Here is a 26,309-nt window from a genome sequence, read left to right on the forward strand (position 1 = left end):
CCCACATTCCTCTTTAAAGATCTGTGTGCACAATCCTGAATACACTGAGGCTTCATTGACATCAATGCCAGCCTCCTTCAGGTCTTCTTCATAGAAAATCAGATTGCCCTTCACAAGCTGTTGAAAAGCTAGTTTTCCCAGTGACAGAATGCTCTCTTTATTCCAGTGTGGACCTGTCTCTTCTTTCCCAAGATACTTTTCATTCTTCTGTTTGGTATAAAACACCACAAGGTGTGTGTACATCTCAGTCAGAGTCTTGGGCATCTCTTCTCTCTTATGCTTCAGCATGTGTTCAAGGACTTGTGTTCAAGGACTATTGCAGAAATCCAACAGAAGTCTGGAATGTGGCACATGATGTGGAGGCTCCTTGATGTCTTTATGTGTGAGATGATACTGCTGGCCAGGTCCTCATCATCACTGAATCTCTTCCGGAAGTACTCCTCCTTCTGTGGGTCATTGAACCCTCGTACCTCTGTCACCTGGTCAACACACTCAGGGGGGATCTGATTGGCTGCTGCAGGTCGGGAGTTATCCAGAGGAGAGCAGCGGGAAGCAGATTTCCCTTGATGAGATTTGTCAGCAGAACATCCACTGAGGTTGACTCTGTGACGTCACAACAAATCTTGTTTTTCTGGAAGTCTAGGGGCAGTCGGCACTCATCCAGACCATCAAAGATGAACAGAACTTTGTACCTGTCATAGTTGGAGATTCTTGATTCTTTGGTTTCCATTGAGAAGTGATTGAGAAGTTCAATCAAATTGTGTTTTTCCTCTTTCATCAAATTCAGCCCCCGAAAAGGGAATGAAAATACAAATTGGACATCCTGATTTGCTTTTCCTTCAGCCCAGTCCAGAATGAACTTCTGCACAGAGACTGTTTTTCCAATGCCAGCGACTCCCTTTGTCAGCACAGTTCTGATAAGTTTGTCTTGTCCAGTTAATGGTTTGAAGATGTCGTTACATTTGATTGCAGTCTCTGGTCTTGCTTGTTTCCTGGTTGTTGTCTCAATCTGTCTCAGCTCATGTTCATTATTGACCTCTCCTGTTCCACCCTCTGTGATGTAGAGCTCTGTGTAGATCTTATTGAGAAGTGTTGGGTTTCCTTGTTGAGCGATCCCCTCAAATATACATTGAAACTTCTTCTTTAGATTAAGTTTGAGTTCACGTTGGCAAATCACAGCAAGAGCATCTGCATCTAGAAATAACCCAGAGGTTATTAATAATACGTCTGTTTTATTGCCTACAGTATTGTAGGAATGTGTTATAAAGTTGTACATTATCATATTTTCTTCTCTTAACTGACTGTATAAATGTTTGTGTTTTCATAATCATCACTGGAGTGACAGAGTATATTTGTATTATTTGTACTGATATTATCATTAATGTTGTGTCTCTGTCTATCTCTCATCTCTCCTCTTTCTGACTAAATTAATCAACACAACACATCCCTCCTGTTATTTGATAATGTCACTAGGTGTTGTGTTAAGGCTTCTACAATATCATTGAGTTACACAGCTACTTTATCTGTACTTTAGCTACAGCTTTTAAATGTTTGTTATAAAACAGCAATCAACATGAGTCAGACAGCTTTTACTTTTCTCCAGTGTGTCAGAAATGTCCCTCTCTATGGCACTGCTCTCCTGCTTCTCATCTTCAGCATTCACCACTTCCTCATCCTCCCTCTGACTCTCAAAGTCTTCTGGGAGTTCTGGACTAAGAATCACACATACAGGGAATGTTGTGTTTGTTAAATATTGTTTTAAGGCTATGAAAATTGAAAAAAGGATTAGCCTATGGATTATGAACACCACAAAAATAAATGGGAAAATGGGAGAGCAGAAATGACTAGAGACAGTGTTGTTTAACTCACTGACCCATGAGTTTTTCTTACCTTTGTTCAGTAGAAAAGTCTCCCTCTCTAAACTTTATAGGTTCAAGCATAGAACAGTCACTCTTCATGGACACACAGCTGGGTACAGGTGAGGCTGGTCTCTCCTGCTTGATTGGACTTCAACACAACAGAGACAAACATTAGGAATCTCATCTACTCTAAGCTCAGATGGGGAAACATGAGAAACATTTCCTTCCAAAATGATATATATCCATTTTTGGGAAATGCTAGTACATTTGATCTTATTGTTTAAAGAAATTATGAAAGCAATTGGTGTGTTTTTTTCACTATGTCATCATGGCATTGTGTTGTTCAATGAAAATAAAATATATTTGATATATTATACATCTGCCTCACTCTCATAGAAATATGTAATAAATAGTCATTCGTTACACTTGACTGTGTTAAACCCAGAAGTACTACAGTACTTCTTTGTGACAATAATATATATATATATATATATATATACAGTGGGGCAAAAAAGTATTTAGTCAGCCACCAATTGTGCAAGTTCTCCCACTTAAAAAGATGAGAGAGGCCTGTAATTTTCATCATAGGTACACTTCAACTATGACAGACAAATTGAGAAACAAAATCCAGAAAATCACATTGTAGGATTTTTTATGAATTTATTTGCAAATTATGGTGGAAAATAAGTATTTGGTCACCTACAAACAAGCAAGATTTCCGGCTCTCACAGACCTGTAACTTCTTCTTTAATAAGAGGCTCCTCTGACCTCCACTCGTTACCTGTATTAATGGCACCTGTTTGAACTTGTTATCAGTATAAAAGACACCTGTCCACAATCTCAAACAGTCACACTCCAAACTCCACTATGGCCAAGACCAAAGAGCTGTCAAAGGACACCAGAAACAAAATTGTAGACCTGCACCAGGCTGGGAAGACTGAATCTGCGATAGGTAAGCAGCTTGATTTGAAGAAATCAACTGTGGGAGCAATTATTAGGAAATGGAAGACATACAAGACCACTGATAATCTCCCTCGATCTGGGGCTTCACGCAAGATCTCACCCCGTGGGGTCAAAATGATCACAAGAATGGTGAGCAAAAATTCCAGAACCACACGGGGGGGACCTAGTGAATGACCTGCAGAGAGCTGGGACCAAAGTAACAAAGCCTACCATCAGTAACACACTACGCCGCAAGGGACTCAAATCCTGCAGTGCCAGACGTGTCCCCCTGCTTAAGCCAGTACATGTCCAGGCCCATCTGAAGTTTGCTAGAGAGCATGTGGATGATCCAGAAGAAGATTGGGAGAATGTCATATGGTCAGATGAAACCAAAATAGAACTTTTTTGTAAAAACTCAACTCGTCGTGTTTGAAGGAATAAAGAATGCTGAGTTGCATCCAAAGAACACCATACCTACTGTGAAGCATGGGGGTGGAAACATCATGCTTTGGGGCTGTTTTTCTGCAAAGGGACCAGGACGACTGATCCGTGTAAAGGAAAGAATGAATGGGGCCATGTATTGTGAGATTTTGAGTGAAAACCTCCTTCCATCAGCAAGGGCATTGAAGTTGAAACGTGGCTGGGTCTTTCAGCATGACAATGATCCCAAACACACCGCCCGGGCAACGAAGGAGTGGCTTAGTAAGAAGCATTTCAAGGTCCTGGAGTGGCCTAGCCAGTCTCCAGATCTCAACCCCATAGAAAATCGTTGGAGGGAGTTGAAAGTCCATGTTGCCCAGCAACAGCCCCAAAACATCACTGCTCTAGAGGAGATCTGCATGGAGGAATGGGTCAAACTACCAGCAACAGTGCGTGAAAACCTTGTGAAGACTTACAGAAAACGTTTGACCTCTGTCATTGCCAACAAAGGGTATATAACAAAGTATTGAGATAAACTTTTGTTATTGACCAAATACTTATTTTCCACCATAATTTGCAAATAAATTAATTAAAAATTCAACAATGTGATTTTCTGGATTTTTTTTTCTCATTTTTGAAGTGTACCTATGATGAAAATTACAGACCTCTCTCATCTTTTTAAGTGGGAGAACTTGCACAATTGGTGGCTGACTAAATACTTTTTTGCCCCACTGTATATATATATATTATTATTCATTTATTTTTTTAAATTTTAAATAATAATTCTGGACAGTAATATGAGATCTGTTTTAAAACATTTACATTTGACAATTTAGTCATTTAGCAAATATTCTTATCCTGGTTCCGGTTCCCGAAAAGCTTTATAAGGCTAAGTTTATCGTTAGAACCTTCGTCTCTCTATGACCGCTGATAGCTTCGGAACAAAGTTGCCAATGTCTTCGTAATTGATACAAACAAGCGAAATATAAAATTATGCTTCAAATGAAAACCACGATGACTGCATTAAAATTTAACCAGTTGGCTAAAGGCCTATTTCAATCATATTGAAATACATTTCATTTTCAATCAATTAAGTTTTATTTTGCTACTTGTAGACTACGGTCAGTAATTTGTCTCAATATATTTCATGACGTGTAGCCTAACGTGTGCAATGTTGTGTCAAATCTGTGATTTATTGCATTTTTATTGGGTAAGCATTAGAATAAGCCACCTCAATATTTCCAGCCGATTGTAGTATTATCTCTCTAGGAGCAGAGCCGTCATCAGTATTGTGAAATAAGTATAATGTTAAGGAAAGATTTGAATCGAGAAATCTGATCCAGGAGCAGCACTCCCTTTCTATACATCCTCTAAATAACGACATGCTCCAACGACACACGACACAACAATTCTCTCTGCGTGATGCGTGGGGAACGTATATTACATATTGGGCGGTTGTATAAAAGATGCATTTTAAAAACACCCGTAAGCCTAATTTCAATCGCTATCAGGCTTTAAATAGGCTTCTATAGTTTGTCATTTCCATTTACCAAATGTCAAACTTGATTTGCACTATTGAAAAATGTACCAACCCCTACATTTGTTTATGAATTATAATTTCCTGATGCTGTAGGATTATTTTCCTGATGTGAGAAATTATGTGAAATTAAGATATGGCATCTGTAAGTGCATTTATCTTAAGCTATCTAGGTGAGACAACCAATGCCATACAACTCTCCTTCCGTGGCCTCCAACTACTCTTAAATACAAGTTTATCTAAATGCATGCTCTTCAACCGATCTCTGCCTGCACCTGCCCGCCCGTCCAGCATCACTACTCTGGACGGTTCTGACTTAGAATATGTGGACAACTACAAATACCTAGGTGTCTGGTTAGACTGTAAACTCTCCTTCCAGACTCACATCAAACATCTCCAATCCAAAGTTAAATCTAGAATTGGCTTCCTATTTTGCAACAAAGTATCCTTCAATCATGCTGCCAAACACACCCTCGTAAAACTGACCATCCTACCGATCCTCGACTTCGGCGATGTCATTTACAAAATAGCCATCCGTTTTGTCACCAAAGCCCCATATACTACCCACCACTGCGACCTGTACGCTCTCATTGGCTGGCCCTCACTACATATCCGCTGCCAAACCCACTGGCTCCATGTCATCTACAAGACCCTGCTAGGTAAAGTCCCCCCTTATCTCAGCTCGCTGGTCACCATAGCATCTCCCACCTGTAGCACACGCTCCAGCAGGTATATCTCTCTGGTCACCCCCAAAACCAATTCTTTCTTTGGCCGCCACTCCTTCCAGTTCTCTGCTGCCAATGACTGGAACGAACTACAAAAATCTCTGAAACTGGAAACACTTATCTCCCTCACTAGCTTTAAGCACCAGCTGTCAGAGCAGCTCACAGATTACTGCACCTGTACATAGCCCACCTATAATTTAGCCCAAACAACTACCTCTTTCCTTACTGTATTTATTTATTTAGCTCCTTTGCACCCCATTTATTTTAATTTCTACTTTGCACATTCTTCCACTGCAAATCTACCATTCCAGTGTTTTACTTGCTCTATTGTATTTACTTCGCCACCATGGCCTTTTTTGCCTTTACCTCCCTTATCTCACCTCATTTGCTCACATTGTATATAGACTTGTTTCTACTGTATTATTGACTGTATGTTTGATTTACTCCATGTGTAACTCTGTGTTGTTGTATGTGTCAAACTGCTTTGCTTTATCTTGGCCAGGTCGCAATTGTAAATGAGAACTTGTTCTCAACATGCCTACCTGGTTAAATAAAGGTGATATAAAAAATAAATAAAAATATACTACCTGTTTGGCCCTGTCCGGGGTATTGTCAGACGGGGCCACAGTGTCTCCTGACCCCTCCTGTCTCAGCCTCCAGTATTTATGCTGCAATAGTTTTTGTGTCGGGGTGCTAGGGTCAGTCTGTTATATTTGAATTATTTCTCCTGTCTTATCCGGTGTCCTGTGTGAATTTTAGTATGCTCTTTCTAATTCTCTCTCACTTTTTCTCTCTTCTCTCTCTCTCTCTCTCTCTCTCTTTCTCTTGGAGGACCTGAGCCCTAGGAACATGCCTCAGGACTACCTGTCCTGATGACTCCTTGCTGTCCCCAGTCCAGCTGGTTTCAAATGTTCTATGGAACCCTGATCTGTTCACCGGACATGCTACCTGTCCCAGACCTGCCGTTTTAAACTCTCTAGAGACGGCAGGTTTGGTAGAGATAGTCTGAATGATTGGCTATGAAAATCCAACTGACGTCTACTCCTGAGGTGCTGACCTGTTGCACCCTCGACAACCACTGTGATTATTATTATTTGACCATGCTGGTCATCTATGAACATTTGAACATATTGGCCATGTTCTGTTATAATCTCCACCCGGCACAGCCAGAAGAGGACTGGCCACCCCTCATAGCCTGGTTCCTCTCTAGGTTTCTTCCTAGGTGCTGGCCTTTCCAGGGAGTTTTTCCTAGTCACCATGCATCTACACCTGCATTGCTTGCTGTTTGGGTTTTTTGTCTGGGTTTCTATACAGCACTGTGTGACATCAGCTGATGTAAGAAGAGCTTTATAATTAAATTGGATTGAATGATTGCTGAAAAATAAATAAAAATCTGTCACTCCCTGACCTTAGTATTCTTTGTTTTCTTTATTATTTTTGGTTAGGTCAGGGTGTGACATGGGTGATGTATGTGTTTTGTACTGTCTAGGGACTTTGTATGTTTATGGGGGTGTTTACTATCTAGGTGTTTATGTATGTCTATGGTTGCCTAGATTGGTTCTCAATTAGAGGCAGCTGTTTATCGTTGCCATCTTCTTTGGGTATTTCGTGGGTTATTGTCTATGTCTAGTTGCCTGTGTCTGCACATTTATAGTAAAGCTTCACGTTCGTTTGGTTGTTTTTGTAGTTGGTTTAATGTCCGTCTTTATTAAAATATAACATGTATTCATATCACGCTGCGCCTTGGTCTCCTCCATTCAACTAACGTGACAAAATCAGAGAACAGTAATTGTCACGACTTCCGCCGAAGTTGGTCCCTCTCCTTGTTCGGGCTGCGTTCGGCGGTCAAAGTCCCCGACCTTCTAGCCATCGCTGATCCTCTTTTCATTTTCCATTGGTTTTGTCTTGTCTTCCATCACACCTGGTTCCAATCCCAACAATTACATGTTGTGTATTTAACCCTCTGTTCCCCCTCATGTCCTTGTGGGTGATTGTTTACTGTAAGTGCTTGTGCTCGTCTGTCCTGGTGTGTGTTGGGTTATGGACCCATTATTTGATTGTTCTGTTTTTTGTTGTTGTTATTAAACTGCGCCGTTTGGAAACACAGTTTTTGCTCTCCTGCGTCTGACTTCTCTGCCGCCAGTACACACGCCTTACAGTAATATCATTTCTAAATTTAAAAAAGCTATGTTCAAAAAAAATGTGGATAGAGTGTTTTGGAAAAAAACATAATAAATCTTAAGCAAAATTGTCATCTCACCTCTTAGCTTTGGTGTCATGTTCCCCAGAGAGATTCATTTTAGAGGCAGGGACCCCTCCTCTCTCTCCCCAGAGAGACTCATTTTAGAGGCAGGGACCCCCTCCTCTCTCTCCCCAGAGAGACTCATTTTAGAGCACTGAGCCCTAAACAGAGATCCAGCATGTTGGTTGTGGTTAACACTGACAACAATTCTTGAATGTCAATTAATCTCATGTATTCATTATCTCTTTGAGAAATAAAACATTTACTAACAGACATATTGAAACAGTCAGGTGATTTAATTCAATCACATTAACATGTAGTTGTGACATCTCTTCTCCATGGTAACAGTCAATAATAATAATAATAGTCACTGTTTGTTAAGGTAGTTATAGACAGTGGGGAAACACAAGGCCATGTCTCACACTTATTTGTATTCATTAAAAGTAGGCTATTTATTGTCTTTCAATCGGTTCATTTCTAAACGTATCTGAGAATGTGGACAGAAGGGCTAAAATGGGCATGATTGATCCATTCAGAAAGGCTTTTTGCAACAAGTAAGAGATGTTATATTATGTAAACTAGGCTACCTTATAATGTATAATAGCAGATTGTTCGTTATATGCAGATCGAGGTCTATACCTCGGTTATAGCTACATATCATAGATGACCAACCTGTTCAGGTCATTTCCTATAATGTTATACGCATAACAGTAGCAGGACAGAGCATGTAGCCTAGGCCTGATATTTTTCAGAACATTTCCAATGGAGGCCATCAGGTCGTTCGGCATAATAATTTTATAAATTTATTTAACCTTTAGTTAACTAGGCAAGTCAGTTAAGAACACATTCTTACTTTCAATGATGGCCTACCCCGGCCAAACCCTCCCCTAACCTGGATGACGCTGGGCAAATTGTGCGCCGCCCTATGGGACTCCCAATCACGGCCGGATCGAACCAGGGTCTGTAGTGACGCCTCTAGCACAGAGATGCAGTGCAATAGACCGCTGCGCCACACGGGAGCCCAAAATAAGCAGAGGTGTATTTTTTTTAGGTGAGGGAACTCAATAAAAATAAGTCAATTACGTCATACTTTCCTCAAGTTTGTACAGATAGATATAGCCTATTGAATAGCCAGCCCATCATTATGACGTAATTGACATATTGAATAGCCAGCCCATCCAACCCTGTTCCTGCAGCGCTCCCCTCCTGTAGTGTTTCACTGCATAAAATGCATCCTCCAATTGCAACGTCTGCCTATGCCCACAACAACATTTCTTAATTTGTTTTTATATTTCTAATACCCTTAGACACCAAGTTAGACATAGCTAATTACAAGGCCATCATCACTGTCATTATTCATGTTTTACCAGGGAAACTGCATTTGCATGCCAATTATTTGATTGCTCTCAATCACAAATAGCCTACGAATTTTGATCTTCTTGAATAACTGTTTAGAGAGAAAATTATAGCAGATGGTTTTAACCTATTAGAGCGCTCTCGTCTCAGTGAGCCAGAGGGCAGAATAACTGACCAATTTTCTAACGCTCAACACAATAACTGACCAATTTCCTAATGCTAACCACAATAACTGACCAATTTCCTAACGCTCAACACAATAACTGACCAATTTCCTAACGCTCAACACAATAACTGACCAATTTCCTAACACTCAACACAATAACTGACCAATTTCCTAACACTCAACACAATAACTGACCAATTTCCTAACACTAACCACAATAACTGACCAATTTCCTAACGCTCAACACAATAACTGCCCAATTTCAACTAACGCTCAACACAATAACTGACCAATTTCCTAACGCTCAACACAATAACTGACCAATTTCCTAATGCTAACCACAATAACTGACCAATTTCCTAACGCTCAACACAATAACTGACCAATTTCCTAACGCTCAACACAATAACTGACCAATTTCCTAACGCTCAACACAATAACTGACCAATTTCCTAACGCTCAACACAATAACTGACCAATTTCCTAACACTCAACACAATAACTGACCAATTTCCTAACGCTCAACACAATAACTGACCAATTTCCTAACGCTAACCACAATAACTGACCAATTTCCTAACGCTCAACACAATAACTGACCAATTTCCTAACGCTCAACACAATAACTGACCAATTTCTAACGCTCAACACAAACTGACCAATTTCCTAACGCTCAACACAATAACTGACCAATTTCCTAACACTCAACACAATAACTGACCAATTTCCTAACACTCAACACAATAACTGACCAATTTCCTAACACTAACCACAATAACTGACCAATTTCCTAACGCTCAACACAATAACTGCCCAATGTCGTAACACTCGGTAAACGTTGGTAAAAAAATCATAATTAAATTGTTGCCAGCAGCACAGTTACAGTCACCAACGCAGTCACCAACCAAACCAGTTACAGTCACCAACCAAAATTATTTTTAAAAATGTTCATCTCACCTCTTAGCTTTGGTGTCATGTTCCCCAGGGAGACTCATTTTAGGAGCAGGGCCCCAGACTCATTTTAGATCACTGACCCCTAAACAGAGATCAAGCATGTTGGTTGTGGTTAACACGGTGACAACTAATTATTGAATTTCTATTGTTCTCTTTTATTCATTATATCCAAACAGTCAGGTGATTTAATGAAATCACATGAACATGTAGTTGTGATTGATATCTCTTCTCCATGGTAATGCTATGTTCCCTAACAAGAAATAACAAAAATTGGTGCTCAAACAGAAGAGGTAACTAACAAAGAGTCACTAATAGTGGAGGCTCCTCAAAGGAGGAAGGGGAGGTCTACCCTCCTCAGTGAATTTCATTTAAAAAAAATAGTGAAAGATTAAAGTTATCATTTTCAGCATAAATTGTGGTAAATAGTTCACTCAAAGAAAGAGAAAGACAATAGTTGAACAGTATTGAACAAATTAATTTCTTCCAAAATGACGAAGCAAGAGAGAGTGAGAGAGAATTATCTATATTTCACAGTATATATTTTTTTCACCTTCACTTACTTAGCTAGCATCAAATGCAGCTAGCTAATTTAGCCTACTCAAACACCCAGCTCAAACAAAGAAGGGTGCTATTTTAACAAGCTGACTATGGCTATCCAACACTGGAAGTCTTCCAAGTCAAGGTAAGCTTTTGGCTTTATTCATTTGTTGTCACCGGGGCTCGCCAGTGTAACTGCTAAACTGCTTGCTGCTGACTTATCACTGTACTGCATGATTGTAGTGGGCTTACTAACACGTTAGTTCTAGTAGCTATGTTGACTATGACTTGACAATTGATGTAGGCTGTGTGTCGTGGTTAGTGGTCATGATGTGAAGGTTTGGCTTGAAAGGGTTTGTTCGCTGTTGTGCACAGAAGTCCACAAGCAAAGGGAAAAGGTGAGAGGAAGAGAGCGCATAAATAGATGCAAGAATGAATTATATATACAACGAGCTGTTTGTATGTGGCTGCTATGAAAGTGAACTGTGTTTGCGTGTGATCCAGGGGTTTTAGCAGATTCTGTTGAAAAACGTTTCTTAAACGGAAGCAAATGGAACAAAACAGAGATTGAATTTGTCCAATAGAAACTTTCATTTGTAACTGTTGGACTAGTGATTACACCCTAGATCAGCTAGATGCAGGCAAGAGTATGCAACGTGGTATTGAATGTGTCACTGTCTGTCCATGTGTCTGTCTATCACCTTGATTACTCAAAACTCTCTCGACCTGCTAGGCTGTAGCAACCTCATGATGGGTACAGGGACAACTCTAGTATAATGTATTAGCCTAAACCTATCAATGTTACATTGAGCTGGGTGAATGGAATGTGAATTGCAGTCACCTGATATGCTGTAATATAAATAAGGCCATATTCATAAAAAATCAAATCATCCTCCCTTATCTTAAATGGCACCGACCACCACTGGTCAGTAACAACAACCGAGACGAAACAGGTGGTTTTAGGAAGGTTTCTCAAAGACATTCATGGGTTGTCCACTAGTGATGGGAAGCCGAGGCTTTCAGAACCCTTTGGGGCTTTCACCAAATAGTGTTGAGAAATGGTTCATTACTCTGAGCGTTTAACACAGTGTACATTAGGGACAACTTCTGGTCAGGAATAAATATCAGCATGTTCAATGTTAATGTAGAATTGTTTTGTTACGGTTTTCTTCCGTCGAAGGAGAGTCGGACCAAAATGCAGCGTGGTTAATACGATACATCTTTAATGAAGATGACACACGATAATACAAAACAACAAACGGAACGTGAAAACCTATAGCGCCAATCTGGTGAATACAAAACACTGAGACAGGAACAATCACCCACGAAACACTCAAAGAATATGGCGGCCTTAATATGGTTCCCAATCAGAGACAACGAGAATCACCTGCCTCTGATTTAGAACCGCCTCAGGCAACCATAGACTTTGCTAGAACACCCCACTAAGCCACAATCCCAAAACCTACGAAAACCCCCCATACATAAACACAACACAAAATAAACCCATGTCACACCCTGGCCTGACCAAATAAATATAGAAAACACAAAATACTAAGACCAGGGCGTGTCAGCCAAGAGGCCCATGATCACTCTGGATGAACTGCAGAGATCTACAGCTGAGGTGGGAGACTCTGTCCATAGGACAACAATCAGTCGTATATTGCACAAATCTGGCCTTTATGGAAGAGTGGCAAGAAGAAAGCCATTTCTTAAAGATATCCATAAAAAGTGTTGTTTAAAGTTTGCCACAAGCCACCTGGGAGACACACCAAACATGTGGAAGAAGGTGCTCTGGTCAGATGAAACCAAAATTGAACTTTTTGGCAACAATACAAAACGTTATGTTTGGCGTAAAAGCAACACAGCTCATCACCCTGAACACACCATTCCCACTGTCAAACATGGTGGTGGCAGCATCATGGTTTGGGCCTGCTTTTCTTCAGCAGGGACAGGGAAGATGGTTAAAATTGATGGGAAGTTGGATGGAGCCAAATACAGGACCATTCTGGAAGAAAACCTGATGGAGTCTGCAAAAGACCTGAGACTGGGACGGAGATTTGTCTTCCAACAAGACAATGATCCAAAACATAAAGCAAAATCTACAATGGAATGGTTCAAAAATAAAGATATCCAGGTGTTAGAATGGCCAAGTCAAAGTCCAGACCTGAATCCAATCGAGAATCTGTGGAAAGAACTGAAAACTGCTGTTCACAAATGCTCTCCATCCAACCTCACTGAGCTCGAGCTGTTTTGCAAGGAGGAATGGGCAAAAATTTCAGTCTCTCGATGTGCAAAACTGATAGAGACATACCCCAAGCGACTTACAGCTGTAATCGCAGCAAAAGGTGGCGCTACAAAGTATTAACTTAAAGGGGCTGAATAATTTTGCACGCCAATTATTCAGTTGTTGATTTGTTAAAAAAGTTTGTAATATCCAATAAATGTCGTTCCACTTCATGATTGTGTCCCACTTGTTGTTGATTCTTCACAAAAAAATACAGTTTTATATCTTTATGTTTGAAGCCTGAAATGTGGCAAAAGGTCGCAAAGTTCAAGGGGGCCGAATACTTTCGCAAGGCACTGTATGCCGTCTCAAGATTGAATACAAGTGTGCTATGATTTCAGGAGAGCTTCCTCTGCCATGTGGCTCTGCGCCCTGAGCTATCTGTCCACCTACTATGAAGGTGACATATCGACACTGATAAAAAATAAAAATATTTTTTAAATGGTGTTCCCATGTTTCAAATAAAACATTTTTGTTCACATACACCGAATACAACAGGTGTAGGTAGACCTTATCATGAAACACATACTTACAAGCACTTAACCAACAATGCAGATTTAAAAAAAATAGAAGTCAGCTGAAATAAAAGTTTCCATAAATTATCCATATGCACAAAAAGCTTATTTCTCCCACATGTTGTGTACAAATTTGTACATCCCTGTTAATGAGCATTTCTCCTTGAATGGAAAGTTGATCCTAGAGCAGTGTTGCCTTTCTTTCCATCCTATCAGTATTGACACACCTCAACGACCCACTTTGCATTGTGTTTTGGGAAACGCATGTTACATCTTTAGCCGTTGTAGGAAAGATGCATCTTTAAAGCCAAAGTTCCATCGCTATCGGGAAACTGAGCCTGGGTTGGTCAGCATGATGTAGGATCATATCACAAGCCCACTCTGTCTATTGAATGTCTGACGGAGACCTAACTTTATCACTTGATAATAGTTTGTATGTCGCCCAGACCTACCAGTCTGCCCATCTTTCCTTTAAATCAACACATTCATCTGACTTCTAATGTTGCCCAGAAATGTGCACCACAGTTCAAACAGCCATTTTGTAACTGCGTAGGCCACACACTTACTTTGAATGTCATATGAGGAGTTCACATAACTTCTAACAGTTACAGGTGCGGCCAGCTGTTTACTTGCAGATGAAGTAGCTTCTCATAGGGAACTCAATCAACAAGCCTAAACAACAGTAGATAAAAAAAGATGTAAAATGGTCAAACAAGAATGGTCAAAAGAGAATCCTGTCCTCCTGATATAGCCATGTACTTCAAAGACAGATATATTTCTACAGATGTCGGATCTTAATTTGAGCCAGTTTCCACCGCAGGAAAATTATTTGGATTAGAATTAATTAACATTTTTAAAGTGGAAATGTAGAAATTACAAACTTCAGAAGCCTTTTAAAATCTCAAATACACTACAAGTGTTAGGTATCGTGCAACAGGATGATCAAATGATTGAGTTTTTAACAATGCAGCAACTCTCAGCTGCTGTAAACCTATGGACCTGTAAACCTTCCCCGTGCTGTGGCCTTCACCAACCGGCCATTTGGCTCATGGAGACTAAAGGACTATGCATCGCATTGCGCCATTGCCGCAAATAGGGTTACTAGGTTGGAATTGTGACATGGCTCATACAGCAAGGATAATATCAAAATATAGTGTAGGGGTGTCAAACTCACAGAGGGCTGAGTGTCTGCAGGTTTTTGAGACCTAGACAACCAGGTGAGGGGAGGTCCTTACTAATTAGTGACATTAATTCATCAATCGAGGGGTGGAGCGAAAACTCGCAGACACTCCCTGGAATGAGTTTGACACGTGCTATAGTGGAACTATGATACAATTACATTTATCATACAAAATGTGAAATGTAAAACATTGATATATGAATATTGAATTTGAATTTCCCACATCCATTTTGTATGATTAAACTGGCACTTACCTGTCCCAGAAGAAATAGACTGTTAGGTCTGAGTGTTTAACTTCCATTCACTATAGTAAAATAACAACATACGTTTAATTTCTCTACACATTTTTACAATAATCACTGGCAGGATTGTCACCTTGTAGCCTGAATTCACAACCAGAACATGTCAAGTCATTGAGATATGTTCCGTTCTGCTGAGAGAACACCTTCCTGTTGACTGGCGCTCTGTATATTCTGATGGATGAGGCCTAAGCTGGAATGTGAAGCTAACTGAAGCTGGCTAGCTTTAGAAAACCAGTATGTCTAGATTGCATCATAGTATACCTCTCAGGTTACGTTCATGTTTCACCATCAGGCAGGCATCAACAGCCGGGTTGTAGGCTACTACCTGGGCCGTATTCAATAGTTTACACCGCAGCCAACAGTTTTGCAACGTTGCATAAACAGTTTACTCTAAATGCTCTACAATGTGACCTGAAAGGTTTCCATTGCCAAACGTTTTGCCACAGTGGTCACTAATGAATGCAAACAATCTGTTTTGAGGAAGTGTAAGTTCTTGATAGTCAACTATATAAATAAACATAACAATATCATCAACTATGTAAATAAACATAACAATATCATCAACTATATAAATAAACATAACAATATCATCAACTATATTAATACCCACAACAATATCATCAACTATATGAATACACATAACAATATCATCAACTATATGAATAAACATAATATCATCAACTATATTAATACACATAACAATTGTCGTCATACCTTAAATTTCTCTCTCAACAGAAGCAGAGTCTGGAATGATCATTCGGTAGTAGAAAGTTACTTTCATTTGCTCTACTCATTTACATATCAGGTTCTGCCTGTTCTCTCTAACACTCCCTCTCTCTTTATAGCTCTTACGATATGCCTTGGCATACATTCTACAAGTGTCTGGAACTCTATTGGAGGTATGTGACATTCTTCCACGAGAAATTCCATTTATTTATTTTTTGATGATGGCGCCTCTCCAGAACCTCCCGTAAGTGTTGAATTGGGTTGAGACCTGGTGACTGAGACGACCATGGCATATTGTGAGAAATCAGCAAGTTGAGCAGTCTTTGTCACTGAAGATCCTGCCAAACGTGCCCCAACAATCACCAATCGTTAAGCTCTTCACTAGCAGGGTCGCAGTCTCTCCTGGTTGCAGCTCCTCTCTCCCCAAGGGTAGCAGCTCCTCTCTCCCCAGGGGTAGCAGCTCCTCTCTCCCCACAGGTAGCAGCTCCTCTCTCCCCTAGGATTTGAATAAATTGGTAGCTTAGCCCATAGCCAGTAGGGGGGTCCGGGAAGAAATTTCAACAGCTAAATCCATGAATACATCTACAGTGTATTGCCAAAAACCACTCAACAACTTCAAACATAGACTCTGACCTGTCCAATGAGCCAAACTGATTAAAGAATCCTACAGAACCTTAACACCCTCTCTCTCTTTATCTCTATCTCACACACACACACGCAGTGAAGTAATTGGAATCCATATAGCAGCTTTAAGTAATACAGTCTACTGTGTGCTTTCCCCTCCTCCACCTCTCTCTGTCACTTTCTCTGTGTCGTCTATTTATGTCTCTTGTCTCGTGTGTCTCTCTAATAATGAATCATGTAAATCATGCAGATATGAATTGTGGTGTGTAGCAGTATATAAGGACTGAAAGGGAACCCTTGTCAGAGTTTTTCATCGACCTTGTATTGGGTTTGTGAACCTCTCCGGCCGTAATAATAAAGACAGATTCATTTACGTTGAGTGTGCGTCCTTAGCGGAGAATTTCCATTACAATTACTTTTAAATATATTTCTTACCATTATCTGGGTATTTGCATTTTCAATGCAAGTTCAACTATAATTTTTCAGCCGGATTGTGCCATTTGTTTTTTAAGGTGATAACTGGATCACTGGCTGTCTCATGGGGTGTGTGAGGGTGGGTGTCATGGTCGGATGGCCTGAACTCAGAGTCTGATAGAATACCAAGGAAAACCTCAGTAACTACAGCAAAACATGAGGGAACAAAGGCAGATGGCAGTAATTTCCCTTTCTGGTGTTTCCTTGGTTGTTACTTGGATTTTGAAGTTGCAGAAAATGTGACACTATATTTTCTCTGAAACGGAAGGTAATTGAACAAGGAACCTTTGTCACAAGATATAACAGATACTACAACAAAGCCTGATTTCAATCTTAACTCATCTTTGACCAAATGTGTAGCAGCAGTTTGCAATTGTACGGAAGAATATCATAATTCTAATACCTCTACATGGACTACATATAAACACTTTAAGATTGTGTTCTTTTAGGGCTGGAACTGATATAGTATGGTCAGATTGCCTAGCAGTTAGAGCGTTGGGCCAGTAAACAAACATTTTCTGGTTCGAATACTTGAGTCATCAAGGTGAAAATCTGTCGATGTGCTGTTAAGCAAGGAATTTAACCCTAATTTGCTCCAGGGTTGTGTCACGCCCGCACCATAGAGAACCATTTTTTTCTCTATGGTGTAGTAGGTCAGGGCGTGACTAGGGGGTGATCTAGTATTTCTATGTCTATATTGTGTTCTAGTTTTCCTAGTTCTATGTTGGTGAGCTTGGTATGGTTCCCAATTAGAGGCAGCTGATTATCGTTGTCTCTAATTGGGGATCATGCTTAAGTTCTTCATTGATCCCACCTGGGTTGTGGGATATTATTTTGTGTTTTGTGCATGTGCACCACGTAGTCACGTTTCGTTGGCTTTCAATGACTTTATTGTTTTGTTTTTGCTAAGTTTCACTATTAATAAATGATAAGGAACTCAACATTGGCTGTGCCTTGGTCCGTCTCTCCTCACATACGTGACAGAATATCCCAACAACAAAGGACCAAGCAGCGTGAAAAGGAGGTAAGGAAGTTTTGGACTTGGGAAGACATGAGAGGACACGAGACCCTTCCTTGGCGGTAGTTGCCAAGGAGCATGGAAGGACAGCGACGACGCCGGGGACCAAGGCCACAGAAACCCCAATACATTTTTTGGGGGGGGCACATGGAGCTGTCGGCGGAGCCGAGGAGTGAACCAGAGCAAGTCTGGGAGAAGAGGAAGAAACTGGAGGAGAGTGAATGGAGAGAGTCAGAGACCATCAGTGAATGGATGGAGATATTGGAGGAGAAAGAACAGAGTTGTGGAGTTGGTGGAAGATACACGACATTTGCCCTAAGGAGCGTGTTATCGGTTTAATGCCACCTGAGTCAGCTCTCCGTACTCGTCCTGAGGAGCGTGCTATCAGTCTGATGAAATCTGTGCCGGCTCCACGCACCAGGTTTCCAGTACGCCTCCACAGCCCAGTTTGTCCTGTGCCAGCTCTCCAAACTCGCCTTGAGGAGCGTGTCATTGGTCCGGTAGCATTTGTGCCAGCTCCACGCACAAGGACTCTAGTGCGCCTCCACAGCCCAGGATGTCCTATGCCAGCTCCTCGCACTCACAGTGCGAAGTGTGTCATCGAACCGGTACCATTGATGCCGGCTATACGCACCAGGTCTCCAGTACGCCTTCACAGCCCAGAACGTCTTGTGCCAACTCCACGCACTAGGCCTCCAGTGCGCCTTCCCAGTCCAGAGCTCCAGGCGACAGTCCCCAGTCCGGAGCCTCCGGCGACAGTCCCCAGTCCGGAATCCCCTGCGACGGTCCACAGTCCGGGACCTCAGTCTTAGAAAAAGACAAGTGTTGTTTTTGTGGACTAAAGCCTCCCTGTCTGTGTGTCAATCTTTGCACGCTCCACCCAACACCCCACGGTTTACCACACATGCAATAAATGGACTTTGGGACAATACGTTTCTTCAGCCAAAATGGTAGTAGTGACGATAGATGGAATATGAAAATGAATGTCGTTTTTTATTTTATTAAAAGTTAAATGATGACGTTATAACGAAAACATTGTAACTTGAAGAGTTTTCACACTATGTACTTGATGTTTGCAAACTATATATACATTGTGTAGGAAATGTCCAGATCAAAGAGAATGTTTTTGTAAAGATGAAATGTGAAGTTAGTTGTCTAAATTGGATCTGAGTAAAATCCAGACCTTGCCTCGTAACTAGTTATGCCCAGAGAACTTGCCCTAAAGGCAGAAACACCCATTTCTGACCCGATGGTATAAAACATGTGAGTTAAGAATGAACATATCTGAATAAGTTGTAAACCCAAAATTCAACACGAAGTTGAAGAAGACAAAGGAACCTTTTTACAATATCTGCTACGAATGAGTAGATGTGTCTAAAAGGTTGAATTCAAGCAGGACCACCAGGTTACCACTCTCCAAGGAATCATGTGTCTACACTGCTTTCATTCCCATGCTGGAACCATCTACACAGCTGATTAGCCATCCTCCGAAGAACCCTTTTCAGAGCAAGAACGAGGAAACAGACCACTAAGAGAAAGGACACTGACATCGTAAGGACAAACAGAGAGTTACACCCGGTAACCGAAAACGTGCTGTCATCAGAGAAGTCGGAGCCCAGGCCACGAAGTGACACCCCATCGGAGAACTTCAACACGTAATTACATCATTATATTCTGACCCATAATAGCGGCAGTTCGGGGCAAGGTTAGGGTTAAAATAAGCATAGTTGACAAATGTACACAAGAGTGCTTTTCTCTCAGGCACTCTCTCTTTTTCTCCCTCTTTTGAAATCCCCATTTTGTGTAACACATGTCATATTGTGTTGGCCCGCTAGGGACCTGTTTCATTGTACTAAGTTCTAATCAATAGCCTAGACGGTGTGTTTGTGTATCTTATATTATAATTTTAGCTTGTTGATAAATAATCAACTCAATTGGTGTGGTACGGACTTATTTAGTGGGACTCGGATTTGTGCAGATTCCCTGATTATGCAACGTTTTTTTCACCTTTATTTAACCAGGTTGGCTAGTTGAGAACAAGTTCTCATTTACAACTGCGACCTGGACAAGATAAAGCAAAGCAGTGTGACAGAAACAACAACAGAGTTACACATGGAATAAACAAGCGTACAGTCAATAACACAATAGGGGAAAAAAGTGTATATACAGTGTGTGCAAATGGCATGAGGAGGAAAGGCAATAAATAGGCCATAGTAGTGAAGTAATTACAATTTAGCAGATTAACACCGGGGTGATAGATGAGCAGATGATGGTGTGTAAGTAGTGATACTACTAGCTACAAGCTATTTAGTCATTGTTAGTTTTTTTTCAACCTGGATAACACTCGCCAGTCCAGCTTCCCTGCCCCATCCACCGCTGCCCCCTGGACACTGATCACTTGGCTACATAGCTGATGCACGCTGGACTGTCCATTAATCACGGTACTCCATTCTGCTTGTTTATGTTTTATCTGTCGGCCCCGTTGCCTAGTCAACGCCATTCTACCTGCTGTTGTTGTGCTAGCTGATTAGCTGTTGTCTCACCTACTGTTTTAGCTAGCTTTCCCAATTCAACACCTGTGATTACTGTATGCCTCGCTGTATGTCTCTCTCAAATGTCAATATGCCTTGTATACTGTTGTTCAGGTTAGTTATCATTGTTTTAGTTCACAATGGAGCCCCTAGTTCTACTCTTCATACCCCTGATAACTCCTTTGTCCCACCTCCCACACATGCGGTGACCTCACCCATTACAACCAGCATGTCCAGAGATACAACCTCTCTCATCATCACCCAGTGCCTGGGCTTACCTCCGCTGTACCCGCACCCCACCATACCCCTGTCTGCGCATTATGCCCTGAATATATTCTACCATGCCCAGAAACCTGCTCCTCTTATTCTCTGTCCCCAACGCTCTAGGCGACCAGTTTTGATAGCCTTTAGCCGCACCCTCATACTACTCCTTCTCTGTTCCGCGGGTGATGTGGAGGTAAACCCAGGCCCTGCATGTCCCCAGGCACCCTCATTTGTTGACTTCTGTGATCGGAAAAGCCTTGGTTTCATGCATGTCAACATCAGAAGCCTCCTCCCTAAGTTTGTTTTACTCACTGCTCTAGCACACTCTGCTAACCCTGATGTCCTTGCTGTGTCTGAATCCTGTCTCAGGAAGGCCACCAAAAATTCAGAGATTTCCATACCCAACTATAACATCTTCCGTCAAGATAGAACTGCCAAAGGGGGAGGAGTTGCAGTCTACTGCAGAGAGAGCCTGCAAAGTAATGTCATACTTTCCAGGTCCATACCCAAACAGTTCGAACTACTAATTTTGAAAATGGCTCTCTCCAGAAATAAGTCTCTCACTGTTGCCGCCTGCTACCGACCCCCCTCAGCTCCCAGCTGTGCCCTGGACACCATTTGTGAATTGATCGCCCCCCATCTAGCCTCAGAGTTTGTTCTGTTAGGTGACCTAAACTGGGATATGCTTAACACCCCGCCAGTCCTACAATCTAAGCTAGATGCCCTCAATCTCACACATCATCAAGGAACCCACCAGGTACAACCCTAACTCTGTAAACAAGGGCACCCTCATAGACGTCATCCTGACCAACTGGCCCTCCAAATACACCTCCGCTGTCTTCAACCAGGATCTCAGAGATCACTGCCTCATTGCCTGTATCCGCTACGGAGCCGCAGTCAAACGACCACCCCTCATCACTGTCAAACGCTCCCTAAAACACTTCTGTGAGCAGGCCTTTCTAATCGACCTGGCCCGGGTATCCTGGAAGGACATTGACCTCATCCCGTCAGTTGAGGATGCCTGGTCATTCTTTAAAAGTAACTTCCTCACCATTTTAGATAAGCATGCTCCGTTCAAAAAATGCAGAACTAAGAACAAATACAGCCCTTGGTTCACTCCAGACCTGACTGCCTTCGACCAGCACAAAAACATCCTGTGGCGGACTGCAATAGCATCGAATAGTCCCCGTGATATGCAACTGTTCAGGGAAGTCCGGAACCAATACACGCAGTCAGTCAGGAAAGCTAAGGCCAGCTTCTTCAGGCAGAAGTTTGCATCCTGTAGCTCCAACTCCAAAAAGTTCTGGGACACTGTGAAGTCCATGGAGAACAAGAGCACCTCCTCCCAGCTGCCCACTGCACTGAGGCTAGGTAACACGGTCACCACCGATAAATCCATGATTATCGAAAACTTCAATAAGCATTTCTCAACGGCTGGCCATGCCTTCTGCCTGGCTACTCCAACCTCGGCCAACAGCTCCGCCCCCGGCAGCTCCTCGCCCAAGCCTCTCCAGGTTCTCCTTTACCCAAATCCAGATAGCAGATGTTCTGAAAGAGCTGCAAAACCTGGACCCGTACAAATCAGCTGGGCTTGACAATCTGGACCCCCTATTTCTGAAACTATCCGCCGCCATTGTCGCAACCCCTATTACCAGCCTGTTCAACCTCTCTTTCATATCGTCTGAGATCCCCAAGGATTGAAAGCTGCCGCAGTCATCCCCCTCTTCAAAGGGGGAGACACCCTGGACCCAAACTGTTACAGACCTATATCCATCCTGCCCTGCCTATCTAAGGTCTTCGAAAGCCAAGTCAACAAACAGGTCACTGACCATCTCGAATCCCACCGTACCTTCTCCATTGTGCAATCTGGTTTCCGAGCCGGTCACGGGTGCACCTCAGCCACGCTCAAGGTACTAAATGATATCATAACCGCCATCGATAAAAGACAGTACTGTGCAGCCGTCTTCATCGACCTTGCCAAGGCTTTCGACTCTGTCAATCACCATATTCTTATCGGCAGACTCAGTAGCCTCGGTTTTTCGGATGACTGCCTTGCCTGGTTCACCAATTACTTTGCCGACAGAGTTCAGTGTGTTAAATCGGAGGGCATGCTGTCCGGCCCTCTGGCAGTCTCTATGGGGGTGCCACAGGGTTCAATTCTCGGGCCGACTCTTTTCTCTGTATATATCAATGATGTTGCTCTTGCTGCGGGCGATTCCCTGATCCACCTCTACGCAGACGACACCATTCTATATACTTTCGGCCCGTCATTGGACACTGTGCTATCTAACCTCCAAACAAGCTTCAATGCCATACAACACTCATTCCGTGGCCTCCAACTGCTCTTAAACGCTAGTAAAACCAAATGCATGCTTTTCAACCGATCGCTGCCTGCACCCGCATGCCCGACTAGCATCACCACCCTGGATGGTTCCGACCTTGAATATGTGGACATCTATAAGTACCTAGGTGTCTGGCTAGACTGCAAACTCTCCTTCCAGACTCATATCAAACATCTCCAATCGAAAATCAAATCAAGAGTCGGCTTTCATAGACCATTCCTAGTTTGGTTTCCATGTGCCATATATTTTTCATTTGTGCTGTGATGTATTACATATTATTTTTACCTTTCTAATCGTATAGTATCGTATAGTATGAAAACCTTTCCTAAGAGTATTATTATATTATTTATTGACTGGCTTTTGTAGGGTGTGCGTACTGGCGGCAGAGCAAAAACTGATTTACAACGGTGCAGTTTAATAAACAAAACCACCGTAAACAGAACAATAAATCAATGGGTAAACAAAACACACCAGCATAACGTACACAAGCACTACAATAAACAATTACGGACAAGGACATGAGGGGAACAGAGGGTTAAATATATAACATGTAATGATGGAATTGAAACCAGGTGTGTGGGAAGACAAGACAAAACAAATGGAAAATGAAAGGTGGATCGACGATTGCTAGAAGACTGGTAACGTCGACCGCCGAACGCCGCCCGAACAAGGAGAGGGACCGACTTCAGCGGAAGTCGTGAAGAAGATGTGTGTAAACAAGGCCTCCGAAGTTTGTAGGGCCATGGGGAGACCGGGCAGAGGGAGGAGACGACAGGACTTAGAGAACCGATCCACAACAACCAGGATCGCGGTGTTACCCTGTGAGGGGGGCAGATCGGTAGGAAAATCCACTGACAGGTGCGACCAAGGTCGTTGTGGAACAGGTAAGGGATGTAGCTTCCCTCTGGGCAGGTGCCTAGGAGCCTTACACTGGGCGCACACCGACTAGGAGGAAACATAAACCCTCAGCAAAGAGGCACTGTCCAATTGACTCAAATGATGTCAATTAGCCTATCAGAAGTTTCTAAAGCCATGACATCATTTTCTGGAATTTTCCAAGCTGTTTGAAGGCAGTCAACTTAGTGTATGTAAACCTCTGACCCACTGGAATTGTGATACAATTATAAGTGAAATACTATTACTTATAAGTACAATTATAAATGATAAGTGAAATAATCTGTCTGTAAACAATTGTTGGAAAAATTACTTGTGTCATGCACACAGTAGATGTCCTAACCGACCTGCCAAAACTATAGTTTGTAACAAGAAATTTGTGGAGAAAAACTCCAACCTAAATGTATGTTAACATCCCGACTTCAACTGCATAAAGCAGACAAACAAGTTCCCTACCTTCTCCCTTTTCCACTTGCCTCCTCCATTTTTGTGGTAATGGTTCAATCAGTTGGTTGTAAATTTGGATTGAGCAGATACTCCCAGATATTTTCCATAACTACATGTGACATAACACCTCCGTTTCTATTTATAATATCATTAATAAATATAATATCATTAACAAATATAATATCATTTTTAAAGATTTTTTCCATAAAGAATGTTTTTTTATTAATCATTATATTTGAGTTTAACCAAAACATTTGTTGTAATATTTATTCTACCTTTTCTGGAGGATAAAACTGAAATTGTAACCAGCTTTGTATGGCTTGTTTAAGAAAGGGCGATACTTTAAACAAAATGTCATTTTCAATTAGTCGGAAATGAGAAGTAGTAATCTGCATAAAGGTAAAAAGGCAATTTTTTAACAAAGGATGAGCCTTTCTTAATAATCTACTGGAGAACCATTTTGGGTTTAAGTATAACTTTGTATGAGTGAAGCTTTTAGTGAGAGGTTAAAAGCTTTAATATTTAATCATTTTAGCCACCCAAACTCATATTCCTTATATAAATATGAACATTTAATTTGGTCTGGCTTAGCATTCCAAATAAAATGAAATATTTTTTACTCATATGATTTTAAAAACGAGTCATCTGGAGTATGCAGTACCATTAGTAAGTAAACTGTGATAGGACCAAAGAGTTATGTGGTCTTTACTTGAGTGTGTTTCAGCAGGGTGAGGTCAGAGAGATGCTTCAAAGTCAGTATTTTTCTGAACTCATAAAATCCTTTACACAATCTGATGGGATGGATGTTCAACCCCATTAAAATTACCATAAGGTTTATATAGTACCTTTACGTTAAGATCTCATAGAAGTATATAACTATGAGCTTCATCTTGAGGAGTCACCTGTGACAGTATAGAAAAAAAGAGTATGAATAGTATGTTAGATCATAATGAGTCAGATTACATGAAGAGGAGGACCTGATCCTTGTTCAGTACTCCTCCTCTGAGACAAACTGCCTTTATGAATAAGGGACCAGGAGTCACCAGAACCAAGAAACCGAAGACATACTGTTCTAAAGTTTAGTTACAGCAGGTGCTTACTGCCATCTAGTGGATGACGGCTGAGATGAAACCGAAAGTAAATGCGTTATTATGTTCAAGATCCATTTTGAGACGACAGAGCAGAAAACACTATATAGAGTAAGAAATAAAGTAAGTATTACTGAACTAAATCTATTTTAAAGGACAGAGTAATATAACTAATACCTTGAATGACATATTACTAGTTACTAGAACTGTTACTTGAGCTTATTGCTGACAGACAGCAGTATTCTAAGTGGAAACGAATCAGTAGGCCTACATGTTATCAGTAAAACGTCTGGTAACGATGACGAGGAGCTTTTAAATGTTAGGGTTTTGTTCTTGCCCAGCTCTTACAGTACACACCTGATTCAACTAATCATCAAATATTTTAAGACAGTTTAATATTTGAGGCATACAAATGTACATCCTCAAATGAAAAGCTTTTGGGTTTGTAAGCCTGTTTACAAGTAGACCCGGTTACAATTATTACGGACCTACAGTAATTTGTATTTATATTTAAGGAAAAAAACACAACTAAACCTGGTTACTAGTAAATTCTAGGTTTAGCTAAAATAATGTAAGAGCAATGTCTTTTAGTATTATAATTTTAAAAAACTGAAGCAAAATTCGGAACAAAATGTCATGAGTTACTGTTGTCGCATGCAACTGACTGTTAGCGCCACCCTCTGGTTACTGTCGATATATAAAGGGGTGACGCTGTGAAGGCAGTTGAAACTGAACAAAGTACAGTATCTGTATTGGGCCATTTTGAGATGACAGAGTAGCACATACTTTAATCTCTAGACTGAAACGGAGCTTCAAAGTAAAGTGAGTATTTCAGGTTCATAATCTAGAATAAAGCTGAGGAAAAATTTGGAATTAACAAAA

The 26,309-nt window shown here is 41.3% G+C and overlaps 2 protein-coding genes across 4 annotated transcripts in view; one reads left to right on the top strand and one right to left on the bottom strand.

Annotated features, from left to right (window-relative positions):
* Nucleotides 1-304: 304 nt before the first annotated feature.
* On the bottom strand, nucleotides 305-15,561 carry LOC112240597 (NLR family CARD domain-containing protein 3-like). 3 transcript variants are annotated; one of them, XM_042316405.1, is made up of 6 exons: nucleotides 14,972-14,988; nucleotides 14,104-14,209; nucleotides 10,205-10,283; nucleotides 1,891-2,007; nucleotides 1,594-1,712; nucleotides 305-1,194 (listed from the first exon to the last, which is right to left on the bottom strand). In XM_042316405.1, exons 3-6 carry the CDS (start codon nucleotides 10,240-10,242, stop codon nucleotides 476-478), a joined length of 993 nt encoding a protein of 330 aa, XP_042172339.1. In that variant the 5' UTR covers nucleotides 10,243-10,283; nucleotides 14,104-14,209; nucleotides 14,972-14,988; the 3' UTR covers nucleotides 305-475. The 3 variants fall into 3 exon arrangements, with proteins under 3 accessions (XP_042172339.1, XP_042172338.1, XP_042172340.1); XM_042316404.1 differs by lacking the exons at nucleotides 10,205-10,283; nucleotides 14,104-14,209; nucleotides 14,972-14,988 and adding an exon at nucleotides 7,744-7,882; XM_042316406.1 differs by lacking the exon at nucleotides 10,205-10,283 and having other exon boundaries at nucleotides 307-1,194; nucleotides 14,104-15,561.
* A 9,889-nt stretch (nucleotides 15,562-25,450) lies between these two features.
* The window catches only part of LOC112240594 (NLR family CARD domain-containing protein 3), a 42,100-nt gene continuing 41,241 nt past the window's right edge, over nucleotides 25,451-26,309 (top strand). Inside the window, exon 1 of the mRNA XM_042316407.1 lies at nucleotides 25,451-25,550. The gene's annotated coding sequence lies outside the window, so the exon portion shown is untranslated. The remainder of the gene's footprint in view (nucleotides 25,551-26,309) is intronic.

This window comes from Oncorhynchus tshawytscha, unplaced genomic scaffold (genome assembly GCF_018296145.1).
Source record: "Oncorhynchus tshawytscha isolate Ot180627B unplaced genomic scaffold, Otsh_v2.0 Un_contig_1223_pilon_pilon, whole genome shotgun sequence".
Taxonomy (NCBI): Eukaryota; Metazoa; Chordata; class Actinopteri; order Salmoniformes; family Salmonidae; genus Oncorhynchus; species Oncorhynchus tshawytscha.